Source organism: Mixophyes fleayi, chromosome 4, assembly GCF_038048845.1.
Source record: "Mixophyes fleayi isolate aMixFle1 chromosome 4, aMixFle1.hap1, whole genome shotgun sequence".
Lineage (NCBI taxonomy): Eukaryota > Metazoa > Chordata > Amphibia > Anura > Limnodynastidae > Mixophyes > Mixophyes fleayi.
The window spans coordinates 182,447,431-182,468,591 of record NC_134405.1 but is presented as its reverse complement, the minus strand read 5'-3'; the positions used below and the strand labels follow the sequence as shown (position 1 = coordinate 182,468,591).

The 21,161-nt window shown below is 43.0% G+C and overlaps 1 protein-coding gene across 5 annotated transcripts in view; it reads right to left on the bottom strand.

The window, feature by feature from the left end:
- CADPS2 (calcium dependent secretion activator 2) overlaps positions 1-21,161 on the bottom strand; it is a 367,836-nt gene that overhangs the window by 118,457 nt on the left and 228,218 nt on the right. For all 5 annotated transcript variants that reach the window (XM_075208940.1, XM_075208941.1, XM_075208942.1 and 2 more), the window contains one exon: positions 4,991-5,094. In XM_075208940.1, the coding sequence (XP_075065041.1) occupies positions 4,991-5,094 (104 nt within the window). The remainder of the gene's footprint in view (positions 1-4,990; positions 5,095-21,161) is intronic.

The following is a 21,161-nucleotide window of genomic DNA, read 5'->3' as shown; positions in this document are numbered from 1 at the left end:
AGAACTGCTTCCACCGGTACAGGACTTACACAAACAACATCATCCTCATCAACATCATCATTAGCGCCCTCGTCGGCTACACAAATATCCCTCTCATCCTGTTGCAATTCCAAAGTGGCATCCTCAATTTGTGTATCACTGGCTACACTTGGGCTGTTCATGCACACATCTGCAGAAATGCTGAAAGGGGCCTTCTTTATGGGTACACCATCAGAATGGTCAGGATTACACATAGCACTCTCCTCAGGGATTTGGGTCATTTCTGAATGTGAACATACATTTTCCTCTAATGCCTTACTGTTTTGTTCCAGCTCTGCTTTTACACATAAAAGTATTTGGGGACCACTTTTGGAGTCCGAATGACAAGGTCTTGCTTGGTCACGAGTGACCTTACAAGAAGACGCCTCAGTCACAGTTGCAGAACTAGCACTCATAGAGAAAGGCTAAGGCCTCATTCTTTACTTGACACTGCATGTGTAGAATGGCAGGTTGTCAATTTAATTTTTTTCTGCAGATAACTTAGCCTGGATAGCAGGTCTTTTTTTCTTGACCAAGGTGAAAGGTGTTTTTTTTACATTTTTGTTTCCCTGACTTACAAACACTATACACTTTAGGTAGGCTTTACCAGATGATGTAGAGGGATTACTATCATCATGACTGGTGCCAGCAGCTGCTTGATGCTCCTCCTCTTCTGTGTACTGCTGTGAATACATTTTGATAACACTGTACAATTTGACTGCAAATCCAGAAGACCAAGCCTGCCAACCCTAGTATTTCTATTTCAGCAATGACAATTAGCAATGGAGCTCTCCTCTTTGTGTGTTACCTATATAACACAGTACAATGTGACTGCAGATTTAGAAGACCAAGCCTGCCAGACCTATTAATTCTATTTCAGCAATGACAATTAGCAATGCAGCTGTCCTGAATGTCACTGGAAACTTTGAAGAACACTGCTACCCCTCCTCTTTCTTTTCTACCTATGACCCTGCCCAACTGCTTTAGAGACTGCAAATAATTGTGCTATCCATTCTGTGTCCCTCTGTGAAATGGTGCTGGATCGCCGTGGAGGGCAGTACTTATAAAATCCAAAACTCAAAAGGTGGTCTGAGGTTCCAGAAAAAATGGGGCACATATATTGAATCACTAGATCTACCGGTTCAGCAGAACATCTTTAAATTGTTTGAATACACTACCTGGTATTTACTTAGGCAATTAAGTTAGGGAGAGAATGAATGAATAAACACTTAGAAAGATAACTGGAACCTCCTAAAAATTCTAAAGACGCAAATTTTCCTTAATTGAAGAAAGGTCTGTCTAATACCCTTTGTCATAGTGCTTACTAAAGGAACAACTACCCCCCTCCTTCCCAGCCCCCCTCATTGTATTTCAGTTTACTTTTTTAATTTCATTCTACTTTAATTGTTTTTATTTTATGATAATAGTTCATACTGTTCAGTTACATCCATATTTGTAGGTATACATGATTATCTAAAATGTATTCATAAAGTTTAAAATAACACAATTTTTCAGATGTTGTTACTGTTTGATGTTGATATTTAATACCAAAATGTCATGAATATCTTAATTATTTCCGAAAACATTGGAAGATGTAACATAAATGCCATTACAGATTTGTTGTATTTGTATCTGAGAAAAATATTCAATAAAGATTTTTAAAAAAAAATAAAAAAATCCAAAACTAGCGAGATCCGACGACGTAACGATAACTTTTTGCCTCGTTTTCAATTTCCAAGGGCGCATGAAAGTTATCGGTACTCGGATCTGCTAAGCTCGGGTGTGCTCGGTTTTTAGGGAACCGAGCCTGAGCATCTCTACTAAGAACCAAAGGGAACATATGATAACCTCACTTTGCCTTAGCCTCTATAGATGGGACTTTGTTCCTTGGTATATTATATACATCCAAATCAATACATAATGCCTTTACTTTTGATATTACTTGGCACCAACAAATAGTGGGCACAGCAATGGGGACACCTCTGGCTCTCACTTACTAACCTCTTCCAGAATCCCTATATTTCAGAGAAGAGGATGTGAACTACATATATATTGATAATACCATATTGCTGTGGAGTGGAAATAAATCTGTATTTGAATTGTTTAGTGCCCTTCATAACACCATAAATATGTCTTTACAGCGTGTCACAGATGTCTGGAGTTAGACTTTCTGGATCTGAGTATATATGTAAATTGTGTAGTGTACACAGATATTACAAACCTACTTACACTAATTCAATATTACCTGCTGACAAATTGTTCCCCAGAATACAATGAAAACCATACTGTATAGTCTGTCCAGCTAAGATGAAACTGTAGAACAGAATCCTATTATATAGCACTAATCTGGGATCACCGTTAGAGGACAGGAATATAGGAAAAACAATAAGAACACTGCAGACAAGAGTAATTAGATATTATAGGGCAAATGACAATAATAAACCAGGTGAACAGAATTCTAGAATGGTTAAACACTTTAAAAATCGACACAATGGCAGTCCAGAAGTAATACAATATATGACTCAGAACCTCCACTAAGAAGAGGAAACTAGGCTAGCACTGCAAATTAAAGTGTAAGGTTGTGGAATAAAACAACAAAAATTGGAATTGGACATTTTTCTATCTTTCTCTTTCTGTATTCACCCCTCTGAAGTTGTATTAAAAATATTAGGTCTTACTTTGCGTCAAAATTGTAAATATGACTTAATACTTTATAATTTTAAGTTTATGTTTTCACAAAGAGATGGGCAATGCAGGTTACCCTTTATTGGTGTGTGTTTTGCTCTTAGACCTGAACCCTTGAAAAGTGGCACATGCCACAAAATGGGTATAAGAGATGAAACATTCCCATGTTATGCTGCAATATATTCTGATTGGCTGCAAAGAGAGTTGCTGCTTATCTGGCATTCCGGATGTATTTTTTAGTTAAGGTACAAAAGTTGATCTTCATCCTAAGTGCTCTGGCCATCTCTGATAACCGATTGTTTAACTGAGCAGATTACATCATTATCATTAATTTTCAAAAAATAAGACGGAAAAAAGCAGAGTCAGAATGAAATATTTTTTGTGCAATGCAGCATACCAAATGAAATATATTTAAAAGAATGTAAAGCTAGCAAATGAGTACTAAAAGATCTAAACATAACAAAACAAAGATTATTATTATTATTATTATTATCGTTTATTTGTTAGGCGCCACAAGGTTTCCGCAGCGCCGTACATGGTACAAACAGTAGACTATACAGGGTAAAACAGTACAGGACAATAAACACAAAGTACTAGTACTTCAGAAACTCCAGGCAGGCAGATACAGTAGAGACGGAGCAGAAGAACAGGTATGGAGACAGGAGGGAAGAGGGCCCTGCTCATTCGAGCTTACATCCTAAGGGAGGGTAAACAAAGTCATCCTAAGGGAGGGTAAACAAAGTCAGGCACAAAAGGGAGCCAGTGAAGCAACGGGGAGAGAGAAAGGGGGCAGGGGAGAACCAGAAGAGGTGAGAGGTTAAGTGGATGGTTGGTAGGCCTTAAGGAACAGGTGAGTTTTAAGTGCCCGCTTGAAGGAGCACAGATTGGGTGAGAGACGAATGGAGCGAGGGAGGTCGTTCCAGTGAAGGGGGGCAGCACGGGAGAAGTCTTGGATTCTAGAGTGGGAAGAGGTGATCAGAGTGGAGGAGAGGCGGCGATCATTGGCCAAGCGCAGGGAGCGGGCGGGAGTGTGAATGGAGAGGAGGTTAGAGATGTAAGGGGCAGTAGACTGAGAGAGAGCCTTGTAAGTGGTGGTGAGGAGTTTTAAAAGGATTCTGTAGGGGAAGGGGAGCCAGTGTAAGGAAAGACAGAGAGGGGAGGCAGAGGAGGAGCGGCGTGAGAGGAAGATGAGTCTCGCAGCCGCATTGAGTATAGAGCGGAGGGGGACAAGGTGGGAGCAGGGGAGGCCAGAAAGAAGGAGGTTGCAGTAGTCGAGACGGGAGATGATGAGGGCATGGATGATAGTTTTGATGTCACAAACTAGTACAACATGCAACACAGGAGATATTAACGATAAGAAAAGTTTAACATATATGTTTACTACATGAACACATACCTCTTTTCCCTATAGAAATCCAATAACAAAAATGCAGCAAAGTAATAAAGAAATCAGAGCAATTAGACCAATTAAGAATTGCATTAAAAGAAGACACAAAACAACAACTAACATGGAGGTTGCGTTATGCAAGTGTACAGAGGAAGACGATTTTTTTTTTTTTTTTTTTAGACAACCAATACAATCTGGCAGTTGTATAAGTAAAGAACATGCGCTAGATTGTAACAGTTAAATACACTTCTATGTGGCCTAACTAGTTGTAGGAGACACAAATGACACACAGAGACTGACAATATGTCTTCACCTGTATGTACATCATAAATAATGAATGCACAATTTTGAAGGGGGAAAGTCCCCCATAAGTGTTTCTTTCACAAGAGTCAACTCAATTAATATATGTACATGTGGTATACACCCAATTCAAATCAATTCTCACTCAACATTATACTTTAATAGATCACTAATAGCAAGCATGATGCCAAACTAACCATTCAAATATTTTAACTGAAAAACTCATGATAAACTTTTACCATATTACATTTTCCAGACAGAATTAAAAAAAAATGTATTTATAGTGATTTTTCTTGAGGAGAATATTTCCTCTTGGGAGCTATTTTCATAATTTAGAGACAGATGTTTCTGCAATATAAAACAAAATTTCAAGAACATGTTCACACATGGCAGATGCAAGGTAAAAAAAACTCGTTTATACTGTGCAAGTTAACCAGATGTTTTAAAGTATCTAATTTGTTTCAAATAACATACCTTCATCATGTTCATTAACAATTTATAATTGGTAAGCCAGTGCACAGCCTCAGCTTTCTTTCAGATAAATACTGATAAAAACTAACATTTAGTATTTGAAATAAAATGGAGATTACATTGTGTTACCTCAGAATGATGCTCCTCATTTTGTTGCAGCACTTCAATGCAAAGCTCGGCAAGATGAAGAACATCACGCAGTTTTTTTGAAGGATCTTCTTGGTTCATAGACTCTGAATAGTAAAGTGACAACCATACTTGAATGTCAGAGCTAGAAAATGGCTGCTGAATGGGCTTCATGAATATCAGTGTTTCCCTAAAACTAAAGCAATACTTATTTATTCACTACTTAGCGCTGTATTCAAAGCCTCATTGATACGTATCCATCATACACTACATTTAATGCATTGCAAACAATTAAAAGGACATGTTCATAATGATATATTCGTTACTGGTTGCTGTTTAACAAGTAGAAAATGTGCAGTAACCCATAGCAAGGCAACTATGATTAGTGCAAGTTAAACAAGAAAAGCATGTTTGATTAAATACTGTGGGGGACAGAATTTTTACACATTGTTTATAAATACCCTCCCCCCTTCTCTTGCAGTGCATTTCAGTGCTATGCAGAGGCCACCATTTAGACTTGACTAAAGACGCAATCATGTGCCTGTCACTCTGAGGTACAACATAATACCTTTACTCTAGATTAACCAGCCTCCAAGGGAAAAAATGAGTGTTATAATTGTTGTTCAATTATATGTTTATGGACTCTAATCTCTGCATTAGTTGAGTTTACTCTCTTTGAAAAGCAAAATCTCTCTATACATGATTACATTTGCCAAATATGTTCAATTTATTTTCAGATTAAAACCTTCAAATATTATGAAAGCATTCACTCACTCACTCTACTAACATTATTATTTGTAATTCTACACCACTTGATAAACTGCCTACATTGTAGTGTATTACATTTTTAAATATCATAATTCGTTCTTTTAATGTAAACAATTGTATTTATCTATTCCACCACTATCTTTGAATAAATATGGGAAGAAGGCAGGGGAACAACTAAGGACAAGCATAAAAAAGTGATTGCCAAAGTTCATATTTTTCTCAATGCTTTGCAAAAGACAATGTCACGATAATACTTACACTAACCACAGCGGTGCCTTTAGGTATATATATATAAACATTATATATATTGTAACAAAATGCCCCTTTCTCATGGCACTTTTGTCACCTTCTTTTGCAAGAATACCCAGTAGACATCAGCAACAGAAAACTTCTTGTTTTAAATCAAACATATTTATTGTTGGCATCACAATAAATAACACTTCTGTCAGGATGACACCAGCAAGCAATACCTTTACTTGCACCTCCTGGTGACCCTAAACACTAACTAGACATAGCCCAGCTCACTACTGACTGGCCAACTAGTTCAGCGTCAGTCACATTTGAGAAGAGCACAACTCCAGGTTAAATACAGATGTCTCCTCCCACAGGCTTGGATGACTGACAGGTGACACTCCCACCTTGGCTTTAAAGGATGGCTCCTCAGGTGTTCTGTAACGCCTAATCAGCACAGCCACCCCTATCAGCTCTGTGGATGCAGACACGTTAAAGCATGCAAGTAAATTACTTTTTACATTTACTTTACAACATGTCTCTGACCTGTACATTACTGAACTTAAGCCCAGTGCTACACCTGTATATAACTTGGTCTGCAGCCTTTTACCTGCAAACAGTTAGCACCATAGTGAATTCCACTATTAGAGGCCTGTGGCAAACCACTCCTATTGCCACATATCCCTTCCCCTAGCGTCACCATGTAAGGTGGCGCGGACCTCGCGAGCGGAGCGCATCTTTATGGAAGAGAGCCTCTGCGACCATTTTGTCCACCTGACATTTTATAGCCTAAGACAAGGAAGGTTCTATTGTGTCTTCAAATGTCCTCACAATCATAGGGACCTTCTCTTCTTGACACCTGAGAACCCTGTTCTGAAAACAGCCAATTCAGTCTCTTTCTCCACTCATAACTCCTTATTTTCTTAATAGGACATCTATGAGCTCCTTCTGATTGTGGTTGTACTGTTACAGCGGGATAGGCCTTCTGGCATTCCGGACAAGCCCTACAAAACTTTTTTACTGCCATATAGACTCCGGGCCAGTAATATCTGCGTAGAACTGTCTCCCTCATTTTACCTTCCCCTAAGTGTCTGCCACTCTCCTGCGTGTGTGCAGCTTCTATCACTAAGGGTACATGGTTTTGTGGGACTACCAACTGTTCTACTTTTCTCCCTTTAACAGTAGTCACATGAAACAACACATTATTTTTAACAATATACGATGGCCCACAGTCTGTCGAATTGACAGGCTTTGATATATTCCCAACATTACTAGCCAAATTAAAGATACGCTTTAAAGCTACATCATTTTTCTGTTGACATGCAAGGTTTGGCACAGATAACAATTCGGGATATTCAGACCAGTCTATATTGTCACCAACAGGTAAGGTGGGCACATCTGAGATGTCACCCGCCAATGTTGATTCCATTTCTCCAGTTGCCTGTGAAGGTTCTGCCGTGACCCCCACAAAAGTACTCCGGCTTGGCGGCTCCCAGTAATTGAGGTTCAGACGCTGTGGTGTTTTTAACAGATCCTTTAAGACTGGGCATCCAACCAGTGAATCAATTGCCGGCATGTCCGGCCGGATTTGCTCACCGAGGACCTCTTTATAAAGTGGGAAATCTCGCCCCAGAACAATTGGATACGGCAGCTTGGGCGCTATAGCAGCCACTACCTTCACAGTTTGGCCTTTCAGACTAATGGCCAAAAAAGTTCCTTTTAATCTCCTGACTACACCATGTGTGCAGCGCACATTCATTTTGGGCAACCACGAGATCTTGGTCCCAGCTAGGACAGAATTGGAAACCAGCGTAATGTCACTCCCAGAGTCCACGACTGCATGTACAATCTTGTTGTTCAAACGCATTGTCACTTTAAATAAAGGTGATCCACCGCTAGTGAAACTCTGGCAACAGCATCGAGAAAAGACAGGCCCAGCTTGGCCAACCGAACAGTCCACTAGGTTTTGGCGACTAGTGCACCTGACCTTATAGTGACCAAGTTCTCCACACCTGAAGCACCTCCTGTCAGGCACACTTACAGCTTGACCTAAATTAACAGCAGGGTTCCCCTTTAGGCCCTTGACTTTGGGTTTACCCACTTGTACGCTCTCATCCTTGGTGTTCACCAAACTCCTCTGAGTGGATGTCAAGGCCACTGCTTGGTCACGTTCCACAGCATACCTAGAAGACAGAGTTTTCTCTTCTTGGAGCAACTGTTCCAGCTTTTCATGCTGTTCAACAAGTACAAGCTTCTCCAACTTGCACTCCTCAAGCTCTCTTGCAGACTCTCTTGCTAAGAATACCTCTTGCTGAGCCAAGACAAGCTTCTGTTCTAAAGCAGCAATTTCTCTGTCTTTCTCTGCTACTATTTCTTTAAGAGATTTCTCTGATTTTTGTCTGTCTTCACACACTTTTTGCAATGCATGCAAATCATTTTCCACAGATTCAAAAATCACATTTTCTTGCTCTCTCTGCTGCTTTAAATTCCACACTTCTTTTACAAGACAGCAGTTTTCCTCAATAAACATTTTCTCTAAAGAATCATACTCTTCCCTGGTCACATGTTCTGACACAGGTAAAACTTGGGTTGTGCAGAGAGCATGAGATTCTCCTCTCTGATTTTCCATGTTTTCCTGTTGAGAATGTACCTCAGACACACCTGTTTGCACACTTTCCTTCTGAGACATTTTGTTCTTTTTCTTGCCCATCTTAAGGAGTAAAGAAAATTTTGTACTAGCAGCTTTCAAATGTTAAGCTTCACATATGTCCAGCACTTCCACAGGCAATTAGTGAAACAGTTGCTTTAGTCTCCCACACAGGTAAAACAGCAACTTCAATGCATAGGCAAGACAGCAGACTTGTGGACCACACCCAACTCACAGCTCAGTGAATAAACAAGGTATGGCACTACAATGCCCAGCCATTTTATACAAAAAAAACTTTGCTTTCCTTTTGCAAAACAAATGCTGAATAGTTCACAGTAATATTGCTTATGTCTCTCCACAGACAAAAAAATTGATGCTCAGCAATAGCAATCTCTTCACTGCAACTGACAGCATATACAGTTTGGTGGGGGACACCTAGGGGAGGATAAAACACGGAAACGAGTTCTGCTTAGGTTTTACTGGCCCGGTGTACACATGGCAGTGAAAAAGTATTGCCGGTCCTGTCCCATTTGTCAGAGAGCCTGTCCCAAACCCATGTACAGGGCACCTCTCATTCCAATACCAATAGTACAAGTTCCCTTTGAACGGATAGCTATGGACCTTGTGGGGCCACTGGAAAAATCCGCACGTGAGCACCAATATATACTAGTGGTGCTTGACTATGCAACCAGGTATTCAGAGGCAATTCTCCTACGAAACATAAAGTCCAGCACCATAGCTAAGGAACTTGTATTGATGTTTACACGCTTGGGAATACCCAAAGAAATTCTCACAGATCAGGGTACTCCATTCATGTCTAAACTGATGAAGGACATGTGCCAGTTGCTATGGGTTACGGCACTTTACACCTCTGTATACCATCCACAAACAGATGGCTTGGTGGAACGCTTTAACCGCACATTTAAGCACATGCTCAGGAAAGCAGTGGCTCAAGAGAAAAAAGATTGGGAAACTCTTATTCCCTATTTGATGTTTGCCATCCGTGAGGTACCTCAAGCTTCAACAGGGTTTAGTCCCTTTGAGTTATTGTTTGGGAGACAGCCCAGGGGTATCTTAGATATGTTAAAAGAAGGCTGGGAGCAGCAAGGTCCCAGGGAGACAAATCTGGTCCAATTTGTGTCCCAAATGTATGAGAGGCTAGGAAAGATAGGGCCCATTGTGCAGCAACATGTAAAAGAGGCTCAGGAACGAAAGAGAAAAAGTTATGATAAAAGTGCTGTTGTTCGATCTTTCAAGCCTGAGGACAAGGTCCTAGTCCTGGTTCCCACCCAGGAAAGCAAACTTTTCGCTCATTGGCAGGGTCCATATAAAGTTCTAGAGGCTGTCGGTCCTGTCAATTACAGAGTCCGCCAGTTAGGTAGAAGGGAGGAGCAAATATATCATGTTAACCTCCTTAAACCTTGGCATGATGAGGAAACCTCTCCTCAGGTAGTGAGTACTGCCATTGAAAAGTCTGAAGTGCCCATAGAGCCAGCTTTGTCCATTCAGCAGAGACAACAGACTGAAGAAAGGATTCGCCGGAACAGGGATGTCTTCTCTTCCATTCCTGGGCGCACTACCTTAATCGAACACGACATTGTCACTGCGCCAGGAGTCATTGTAAAGCAGAAGCCGTATCGTATTCCAGAAGCCAGACGGGTGGACGTGAGATAGGAGGTCAAGAAGATGCTCCAGTTAGATGTGATTGAAGAGTCTACTAGTGAGTGGAATAGTCCCATTGTGCTTGTCCCGAAACCCAATGGGACAATTAGGTTCTGCAATGACTTTAGGCGCCTAAACAGTATGTCGCAGTTTGATGCCTATCCGATGCCACGTGTGGATGAACTAGTGGAAAATCTTGCTGGTAGCAATTATTTAACAACCCTTGATCTAACAAAGGGTAATTGGCAAGTTCACCTGACTTCCACGGCCAAGCCAAAGACTGCATTTTCCACCCCTGATGGTCTCTATCAATATAAAGTCCTACCCTTTGGGTTGCATGGGGCACCTGCCACCTTCCAAAGGGCCATGAATAAATTGCTACAACCTAACACAGCTTATGCAGCCGCTTACTTGGACGATATAGTGATTTATACCCCAGACTGGGGATCACATTTAGCCAAAGTTGAGGCGGTCTTAGCTTCATTAAGGTCAGCAGGGTTAACAGCTAACCCAGAGAAATGTGCCATAGCCATGGGGTACGTTGTTGGTCGAGGGCACGTAAAACCCTAGCTAGACAAAGTGGAGGCAGTCAAAAATTGGGCAAGACCAGAAAAAAAGTCGCAGTTAAGAACCTTTTTAGGCTTAGTAGGTTACTACAGGCGGTTTGTAAGCCACTTCGCCACTAGAGCTGCTCCACTTACGGACATGTTAAAAAAAAAGTTGTCCAGATAGATTAACTTGGTCTGATTCTGCAGAAACCGCCTGGTCTGATCTTTGGTTAGCTCTTTGTTCCTCCCCAGTTCTACAAGCACCGGATTTTACCCGGAGGTTCTTCCTCCAAAATGATGCTTCTGGTCTTGGCTTAGGTGCAGTCTTGTCAGAGGAGAAGAATGGAGTAGAAAAATCCTGTCCTGTACCTAAGTCGTAAGTATGCCACTGTGGAGAAAGAATGTCTCGCCATAAAATGGGCTACAGAAGCTCTGCGCTATTATCTCCTAGGCAGAGAGTTCACCTTAATAACAGACCATGCACCATTGAGATGGATGCAGAGCAACCGGGGGGTAAATGCCAAGGTAACCCGCTGGTTCTTGGCACTACAACCTTTCAAGTTCTCAGTAGAACATAGACCTGGGATTCTGCACAAGAATGCAGATGCATTGTCACGAAAATATGCGTTCCTCGCGAAGTCCGCGTCCCCCGACTTGGAGACGCTAGTGGGAGGGATATGTAACAAAGGGAGGCATTTATCTGACAATATGCAAAGAAAACATACAAGCAGAGTAAGACATTGGCACAGTTATGCACCTAGATTCAGGTTAAACCAAGTAAAGACTTATGTGTAGTTTAAAAATGATTTAAAAGCTGCTTCCTCTCAGCAAACAGACAGGGTGTGTCTGTTAGTTGAAACAGAGCCAGTGATGGGCATTTTCTCTTAAAGAGAAGGTGGGTGTGTCACCTGTCCATCAAGCTAAGGCTGGGGGAGGAGTATAATGTATAAAAGCTTGTTTGTGCCACTTGTTCACCAAGACCAACACTGGGAAAGCTGGCTGGTCCTGAGAGAGAGCTGGTCTATGTATAGCTAGCGTTTATGGTCTCCATAATTGCTGTGAAAGTATACGGTGTCAAAACATTTACCATCCTGACAATAAAGCACCATAAAAAGGAAGAAGTTGTTCGCGTGTGCTTCTGCAGTAGCGGGCTCTTGCCACAATATATTATATATATATATATACACACAAGTTAACCCGTGCATGATACTCATGCATTTTTTTGTCAAATAATGTCAGTATACCAAATTTCAGGTCATTTGGATAAGCCCTTTATGAGAAAATAGTTTTTTCCACAGACACACACACACTAACACACGCCGCTACACATGCAGTGGCGGATCTAGAAAATGTTTGTTCCCCGGGGGGATGTTAGGGCGGGGCGATTTAGGCCCCACCCCCTTTCCAACTTCTGAGGCTGCCGGGGGCTGCACAGTATGTGCAGATCCGCTCGGCAGTGACAGGCAGGGACAGTGTGCTGCCCGGCTGCTCTGATTGTGTTTAAAACACAATCAGAGCAGCTGGGCAGCACACTGTCACTGCCAAACGGACCTGCACATACTGTGCAGCAGTCGGCAGCAAACCCCTGCTAGGGGGGGGGGGCGATTGCTCCGATCGCACCCCCCTGGATCCGGCACTGTACACATGTGTGTTCATGAGGTAAAATTACCTCACGAAAATGAGTTTGACCCCTCAACTCGTCAATATTGTCAGCCCTTTTTGAGGGTTTTTTCCACACACACTAAGAATTTAGTAGGTCAGTTAACCCGTGCATGATACTCATGCATTCTAGTCAAATCAAGCTACTTAAGGTGTTAAAAACTCCCCACTGTCACCCCCGGCAACCACCAACCACTCCCAACTGTCACTTCTCCTTCAAGAAATATATAGTTCAGTGTATAACTCTGCCCAGCAGGTGGCGCTGCAGCTTTTTTTTTTTTTTCACACACACAGACAGACTAACACACGCCACTAGACATTTATATTATAGATATATATATATATATATATCTTGCATTGCAACTGAAATGTAACAGGTAAACAGGTGTTGCATCTAAAGCATATTTTAGAAATAGACAATTCTTTCCCAGGTTATTCATAGAAAATCGTATATACCCTTCATTCCTTTCCTGTGCTCCACTTGCCACTTATATAATAGTTGTTTATTATAATAGCTTCAATTCCAAGAATAGTTCTTTATTAACAGAAAATGGGTTAATGACGAGCACAAGAGGGAAAGGAATATAAAAGCAAAAGACAAGTGCCATATAATTATTTTTTAGGCATTTATGATTAAGTGGTGTTATATTTATATATGCTTCTGAAAAGAGAAAACAAAATATAATGTTGAATTTCTCTTTAAGGAATTAAAAAGTACATTTCTTGTGTTAATTACTTTTTAAGCAAATGGAAAATGGCACCCCTAAATTACTAACAGCCAAAACAGTTAGTGGATAAACTACACGTTAATAGAAAATTTTTGTAACTGCCTTCTGGCTCACTAATCATTTATATCAACAGTGGTAGTCATTACAGCAACTACCAAAACGCTGACAAAACATACCCTGACATGATGAGCGCGATGCAGTCATTACCGACAGAGTGTTCATCCTGACTGTTTGATAAAGAGATGAGAAACAACTGCAACCAATGAAAATTACGTCACTTTTAAGGGCGACACTATCATTAGTGCTGTTAAGGTGGTAATGCAAAGAGGCGCCGTCTGTACAATGTTTTTTTGTTTTTTTTTTACAAAGCCCTCTAACTTGTACAGCCGATGCCTCTTTTAAACATGGAGGAACCTTTTGATCAAAGCACTCAGCTCTGCACCACTGTTTGTGACTTATTCACTGTCATGGTATACAGGTGGCAATGGACTACCATGATAATTTGGACTTCCACAATGTATGTAATTTTTAATAAGGGTCATGATAGAGCAAAGAAAGCAGATGGCGGCAGCTGTTGCAATAAACAAGCTTGATGCATGAACCATGGTTCCACAATCTTCCTATATCAGTTTTTCAGCAGCCTTATATTATTGCTTTGAGGTATATGGGAACCCAGCTTCTTGCACTATATCTATGACTTACTGGTTGCTGCCATTTCCCTCCTAACATCACAATACTGCCCGTTACATGAAGCTTGATCTGATTAACATATTCCCATGGATGGACAGGACACTATCTCCCACAAGGTCAGAATACTCACCTCTAACTATTATGTGCTACTGTGAGCACTCAGATGATCTGATTGGCTACAGATTGTTCTATCTCCTGCCTACTTCAAAACCAAGGACACGACTGATGAAGAAAAAGTGAAAACTTAATATATTTGGATGCGCAAACCATAAGCATAACTATTTGGGTTCTCCTTTAAAGAAAAAAACAAACCAGAAGCGTTATATTTTTGTTACGAGCCGCGGCGGTGCCCAGCCACCGCGACTCCCTTACCTCCGTCCCGGTCGTCGCTATGACTTTGCTTGTGTATCCCGTGACCCTGACCTTTGGCCTGTTTACCGTTTCTCCTGTTTGCCTGTGACCCTTGACCCCGGCCTGTTAACTGGACTTGCTACCTGCTGCCGGCCCTTGACCTCTGCGTGGACCTCACTCCGCTTGCCTGGGTTTCCCCCAGCCGGTACACACTTCACGACCCTCTGTCAGTCTGCAGCCCAGTCTGTCCCCACCATCAGGGGCTCCAGTGAACACATGATTAGCAGAGTAGACTCCGGGTTGTGTTGTGCCGGCTGGAGGGGTTCCTAACTTTATAACCGGCCATACACGGAGACGAGGTTGGAATGGATGCAAGCGGATCCACACCGTCTCCGGCACAAGCCCTAGCGGGCCATGTTGAGTCCTTGTATCAAATATAGGGATTGGCTGAGCGTTTGTCCGTTCAAGAAAAAGCCGCGAAAACTTCACAACCCACTCTGTGTTCCACCTGTGAACCTAAGATGAATTTGCAGGATTGGTTCTCTGGAAATAGATCCCTGTTTTGGAATTTCAGGGAGAGCTGCAAGCTCTATTTCCGGATGAGACCCCGCTCCTCTGGGTCAGAGCAACAAAGAGTCGGGATTATCATTTCCCTCCTACAAGGTGACCCCCAGTCCTGGGCCTTTTCTGTGCCACAGACCAGCCCTGCCATGCAGTCCGTAGACGCTTTCTTTGAGGTATTGGGTTTACTATATGATGGCCCAGATCGAATGGCCTCCGCAGAGGCTCATCTACGGGCCTTCAAACAAGGCCGGCGGTCGGCAGAGGAATACTGTGCTGAATTCCGTAGATGGTCACCTGATAGTGGATGGAATGACCCCGCCTTACGTAGTCAGTTCCGTCTCGGTCTGTCGTAACAGATTAAAGACTCTTTGGTGCAATATCTCCTACCTCTCTGGAGGATCTAATGCACCTCTCCATTAAAATCAACAGGAGATTTAAAGAGCGGAAAACCAAAAAGGAGACATCATTACCTCCATCCGCCTTTGTTCCTGTTTCCACGGATGGTGAGGAACCAATGCAATAAGGAGCGTATCGTCTCTCCCCTGAGGAAAGAGACAGGAGACGATCACAAGGCCTATGTCTGTATTGTGGCACAAAAGGCCATTTCTCCCGTTCCTGCCCAAATAAGCCGGGAAAAGAGCATGCCTAGGGAACGAGGGGAAAGTTCACCTAGGTCTGCAGATTGTCTCCCCGAAAAATGCTGTTTTGATCCCTGCACAGCTCACGTTCAGTACTTGTTCTATGGACCTGGCGGCCTTTGATAGTGGAGCTGCAGGCAACTTCCTTGACATCGGGTTCACCCGTGCTGCTGAAATTCCGATGGTAAGACTCAAGTCTGCTATTACTGTCTGTGGCTTAGATGGAAGTCCATTACCTGGTGGCAAGATTTCCTGGGAGACCCCGCCACTACAGTTGAATATCGGAGCTCTCCATTCAGAGTCAATAACCTTCTTCCTTATTGATTGCTCATCGGTTCCCTTGATCCTGGGCCACCCATGGCTTTCCCGGCATAACCCTGTAATTGACTGGTTAAAAGGAGAAATTATCCACTGGAGCTCTTACTGTAAGCAGTCCTGCTTGTCACTGCCGCTGCGGGTGATTCAGTCTATTCCGGAGCAACTTCCCTCACAATACCACAACTTCTGGGACGTGTTTTCCAAGAGAGCTGTGGATACTCTACCACCTCACCGTGACTTCGACATCGAGCTCATACCTGGTTCCAAGTTACCCAAGGGACGCCTGTATTCCCTTTTGGCTCCCGAAACCAAGTCCATGCAGGATTATATTGAGGAGAATTTGGAAAAGGGCTTCATCAGGCCATCCAAATCTCCAGTCGGAGCTGGTTGATTTTTTGTGTCTAAAAAAAGACGGAGGACTAAGACCCTGTATTGACTACAAAGGTCACAGTCAAAAACACCTATCCACTTCCTCTCATCTCCGTATTGTCCGATCAACTAAGAGGTGCAACAGTCTTCACCAAAATTGATCTTCGGGGTGCATATAACCTCATACGTATAAGAGCAGGTGATGAGTGGAAGACGGCATTCAATACGCTCTCTGGCCACTATGAATATTTGGTCATGCCGTTTGGTCTTAGCAACGCCCCTGCAGTATTTCAGGACCTAATTAATGAGGTGCTACGTGAGTTTCTGGGACATTTCGTTGTTGTTTACTTGGACGACATCCTCATTTATTCAGAGTCGTTGTCAGTACACCAGGGTCATGTGAGAAAAGTCTTACAAAAGTTGCGAAAACATCATCTCTATGCTAAACTCGAAAAATGTGAGTTTGAGGTTCAGAAGGTATCCTTTCTTGGTTATATAATCTCCTCGGAAGGATTCTCCATGGACCCAACCAAGGTCCAAGCAATCCTAGACTGGGTACAACCGAATAACCTCAAGGCGGTCCAGAGATTCCTGGGATTCGCCAATTATTACAGGAGATTTATTGGCGGCTTTGCGGATATTGTGGCTCCTATTGTCACCTTGACTCGCAAGGGAAGCGACCCAGTTAACTGGACATCTCAGGCAATAACTGCTTTTGAAACCCTGAAGAAAGCCTTCGTGTCTGCTCAGGTCCTCAGACACCCGGATCCTAAGGTACCGTTTATTCTTGAGGTTGATGCCTCTGACGTCGGTGCGGGTGCCATCTTGTCTCAAAAAGATTCCCAGACTCACCGCTTACATCCATGTGCTTATTTCTCTTGCCAGTTCTCTTCAGCAGAGGCCAACTATGATGTGGGAAACCGAGAGCTGTTGGCAATCAAATGGGCCTTTGAGGAATGGCAACATTGGTTGGAAGGCGCTACACACCAGATCTCCGTTATAATGGATCATAAAAATTTGCAGTATATACAGTCGGCCAAACGACTGAACCCTCGGCAGGCTCGTTGGTCGCTGTTCTTCACCCGTTTTAACTTTGTAATTACATATCGTCCAGGTTCTAAGAATATCCGGGCAGAAGCCCTGTCCAGAAGCTTTCTGGCACACCATGCTCTGGTTACTAGTCCAGAACCTATTATTCCTTTGCCTATGATCCATGCTGGGTTAAACCAAGACCTGAGCTGTACTTTACAAAGGTTTCAGAGATTAGCTCCTGATAATACTCATATCCATCTGAGGAGGGCAATTCTTGCTGAAGCACACAATAGTCAGACTGCTGGACATCCGGGAGTTTTTAAGACATTAGAAATCCTTTCCCGTACTGTATGGTGGCCATCTTTGTCTGCTGACGTCAAGAGTCATGTCCTGTCTTGTGAAGTTTGTGCCAGGAACAAAGTTCCCAGGACTCGCCCAATAGGTCAGTTGGTTCCGTTGGCCGCTCCAGCAAAACCTTGGACACATTTGTCCATGGACTTTATCGTTGATTTACCACCTTCTGCGGGACACAATACTATTTGGGTCGTGGTAGACCGCTTCAGCAAAATGGCACATTTCATTCCACTAACCCGGCTTCCTACTGCTGGAGATCTAGCCATTCTCTTCATACAACATATTTTCCGTCTCCATGGACTTCCTTCTGATATCGTTTCTGATCGTGGATCACAATTCATTGCACAATTCTGGAAATCCTTCTGTACTCTGCTCGGAATTAAAATCAGTTTGTCATCCGCATACCACCCTCAGTCTAATGGGCAAACTGAAAGGGTTAACCAGTCCTTAGAGCAATTTTTAAGATGCTACACATCGGAATTCCATGATAACTGGTCCTCCTTGTTACCCTGGGCGGAATTTGCTTGTAATAATTCATGCCACTCATCCACCAAAACCTCTCCGTTTTTCTGCAATTATGGCTTTCACCCCAGATCCAACTCCTTATACTCACTCAAGTCTGCTGGTATCCAGGAGATCCGCTCCACTGCCAGGGACCTCAGACTCATCTGGACGAAGGTACAGTAGTCTTTGAGACAAACTTCATTTGCTGCAAAAAACAAATCGGACCGACACCGTACCACCTGCTCCCTTAAGGTTGGCCAGAAAGTGTGGCTGTCTACAAAAAATATCAGGCTCAGACAGCCTTGCAAGAAGTTGGGTCCTAAGTTCATCGGGCCGTTTCCCATCATCAAGCAGGTGAACCCCGTTGCTTTTAGGTTAAAAATTCCGGGCTCGTTCAGAATGCCCAACACATTTCATTGTTCTCTATTGAAGCCAGTACTTTATCCAGCTCAAGCCCAGTCTTCAAGCAAGCCACAGAGATACATTGTTCAGAAAATCCTGGATTCTAAAAAAGTGCAAGGGCAGGTGCACTTCTTGGTGCAATGGAGGAACCGCGGATTAGAAGAGCGGTCTTGGGTTCCGCGGAGACAACTCCATACTCCCAAAAAACTTAAGGAGTTCTTCAAAAAATTCCCTAGAAAACCGGGATGTCGGGGTGCCTTGACCCCTCCTCAAGAGGGGGGTACTGTTACAAGCCGCGGTGGTGCCCAGCCCCCGTGACTCCCTTACCTCTGTCCCGGCCGTCGCTATGACGACCGGGACGTAACTTCCGGGGGCTCGGCCCGACCGTTGCCTAGGCAGCGGCCGGGACGCTGAGTGTGAGACCGCCGCGTCCCAGCAAGGGGAACTGCTGGGCGCGTGCACATCTAGATAGTCTGTGGGCTAATTAATACTATGGGCTGTATTCTTGCAGACCTAGGCTCTGATTGGTTGGGGCCAGTATTTAAGGCAATGAGGTCTGCTACTTCATTGCCGGTTATAGCTTCTGTCTCATAGTCTGCTGACCTGCTTGTTACTGTTCCTGTTCCTGTGTATTGTATTCTGCTGACCTCTCGTGTATGACCCTTGGCTTGGATTTGGACTTCGCTTGTGTATCCCGTGACCCTGACCTTTGGCCTGTTTACCGTTTCTCCTGTTTGCCTGTGACCCTTGACCCCGGGCTGTTAACTGGACTTGCTACCTGCTGCCGGCCCTTGACCTCTGCGTGGACCTCACTCCGCTTGCCTGGGTTCTCCCCAGCCGGTACACACTTCACGACCCTCTGTCAGTCTGCAGCCCAGTCTGTCCCCACCATCAGGGCCTCCAGTGAACACCTGATTAGCAGAGTAGACTCCGGGTTGTGTTGTGCCGGCTGGAGGGGTTCCTAACAATTTTCATATATAAACTTAAGATTAACTGGTCAATCGTGCTGTAACTTTTCACTTGAAATTTGTTTATAAACTAAAGAATAATAAAATGAAATGTAATGAGAGACACTCTCTGAGCTAACGCTAAAGCAGAACAATTATTCATTAAAGTTACTATTTATGAGGCTTATCAGGTCATATAATCTAATCTTTTAGTCCACCACTATACAGAGCATTCCATTATCTAGGCGAATACATTATTATATTTTATGTATCTGCCCATTGCTCTGTCGCAGGCTTGATCTCTGTTGTGTGGATTTTCTACATTAACATTGTATATAATATTTGATTTCCATAGCAAATCCAGCAAATCTGTTGCTATTGTTGATATTTATTGCCTGTGTAAAAGGATGTACACTACATGGACAAAAGTATTCGGATGCTTGACCATTACACCAACAGGGACTGTAATGACATTGTATTCAAATACATTTACTTTAATATGGAGTTGGTCCCCTTTTGCAGCTATAACAGCTTCCACTCTTTTGAAAGACTTTCCATAAGATGTTGAAGTGTCTCTGTAGCAATTTTGTGTCCATTCATTCTGTAGAGCATTTATGAGGTCAGGCACTGATGTTGGACGAGAAGAATTTGCTCGCAATCTCCATTCCAGTTCATCCCAAAGGTGTTCGATGGGATTGAGGTCAGGGCTCTGTGTGAGCCAGTCAAGTTCATCCACAACGAACTCCTCAAACCATGTCTTTGTAGTCCTTGCTTTGTGCACTGGGTCACTGTCATGTTAGAATAGAAAATGGCCTTCCCCAAACTGTTGTCACTAAGTTGGAAGCATAGCATTGTCCAAAATGACTTTGTATGCTGAAGCATTAAGATTGCCCTTCACTGGAGATAAGGGGCCTAGCCCAAACCCTGAAAAACAGCCCCATACCATAATCCCTCCTCCACCAAATTCACAGTTGTCATAATGCAGTCAGACAGGTAACGTTCACCCGGCATCCGCCAAACCCAGACTCTCCCATCTGACTGCCAAACAAAGAAGCTTGATTCGTCACTCCACAGAACACGTTTCCACTACTCCCCATTCCTGTGTCAGTGTGCTTTACGTACTGTAATATTTTCCTATTTTGGCCACATTATGTCTGGACAATTAGAAGAGTGAGCCTTTGGGGGGGTTGGAGTTATTATAAGCATAATGACATGCGCGGCCCTCCAGCCTTCAAACGGGCCACACAAAGGAACAAGGGAGAGTTCAGTGCACTCCCTCCTCCTCTGGGTATGCTATGTGACCTCCTTGCACTGTGCTGCATTCCTTTTCTCCTGGAGATATTTTTTTAGGGCTGCTTCTCTTGTGATGAAAGTGCCTCTAAGTAACACTTTAAAATCACCCCATAAGACAGGTGTTCTCATTGATCTGAAAGTATCCGTCCTACATACCTATCAGCGTCGATCCCTCACTTATTACGGAGAGCCAAAATGGAAAGGTTTCTAAAATTGCATTTCGATATGGGGGCCTAATTTAACAGATAGGGGTATATTTAGTAAACTGAGGTTTTGAAAAAGTGGAGATGTTGTCTATAGCAACCAATTAGATTCTAGCTGTCATTTTGTAGAATGTACTAAATAAATGAAAAACAGAATCTGATTGGTTGCTATAGGCAACATCTCCACTTTTTCAAACACACAGTTTAGTAAAATACCCAATAGAGTTAGCGGAGATTGATCTCAAACCTCTTTAGACTGGTACTCC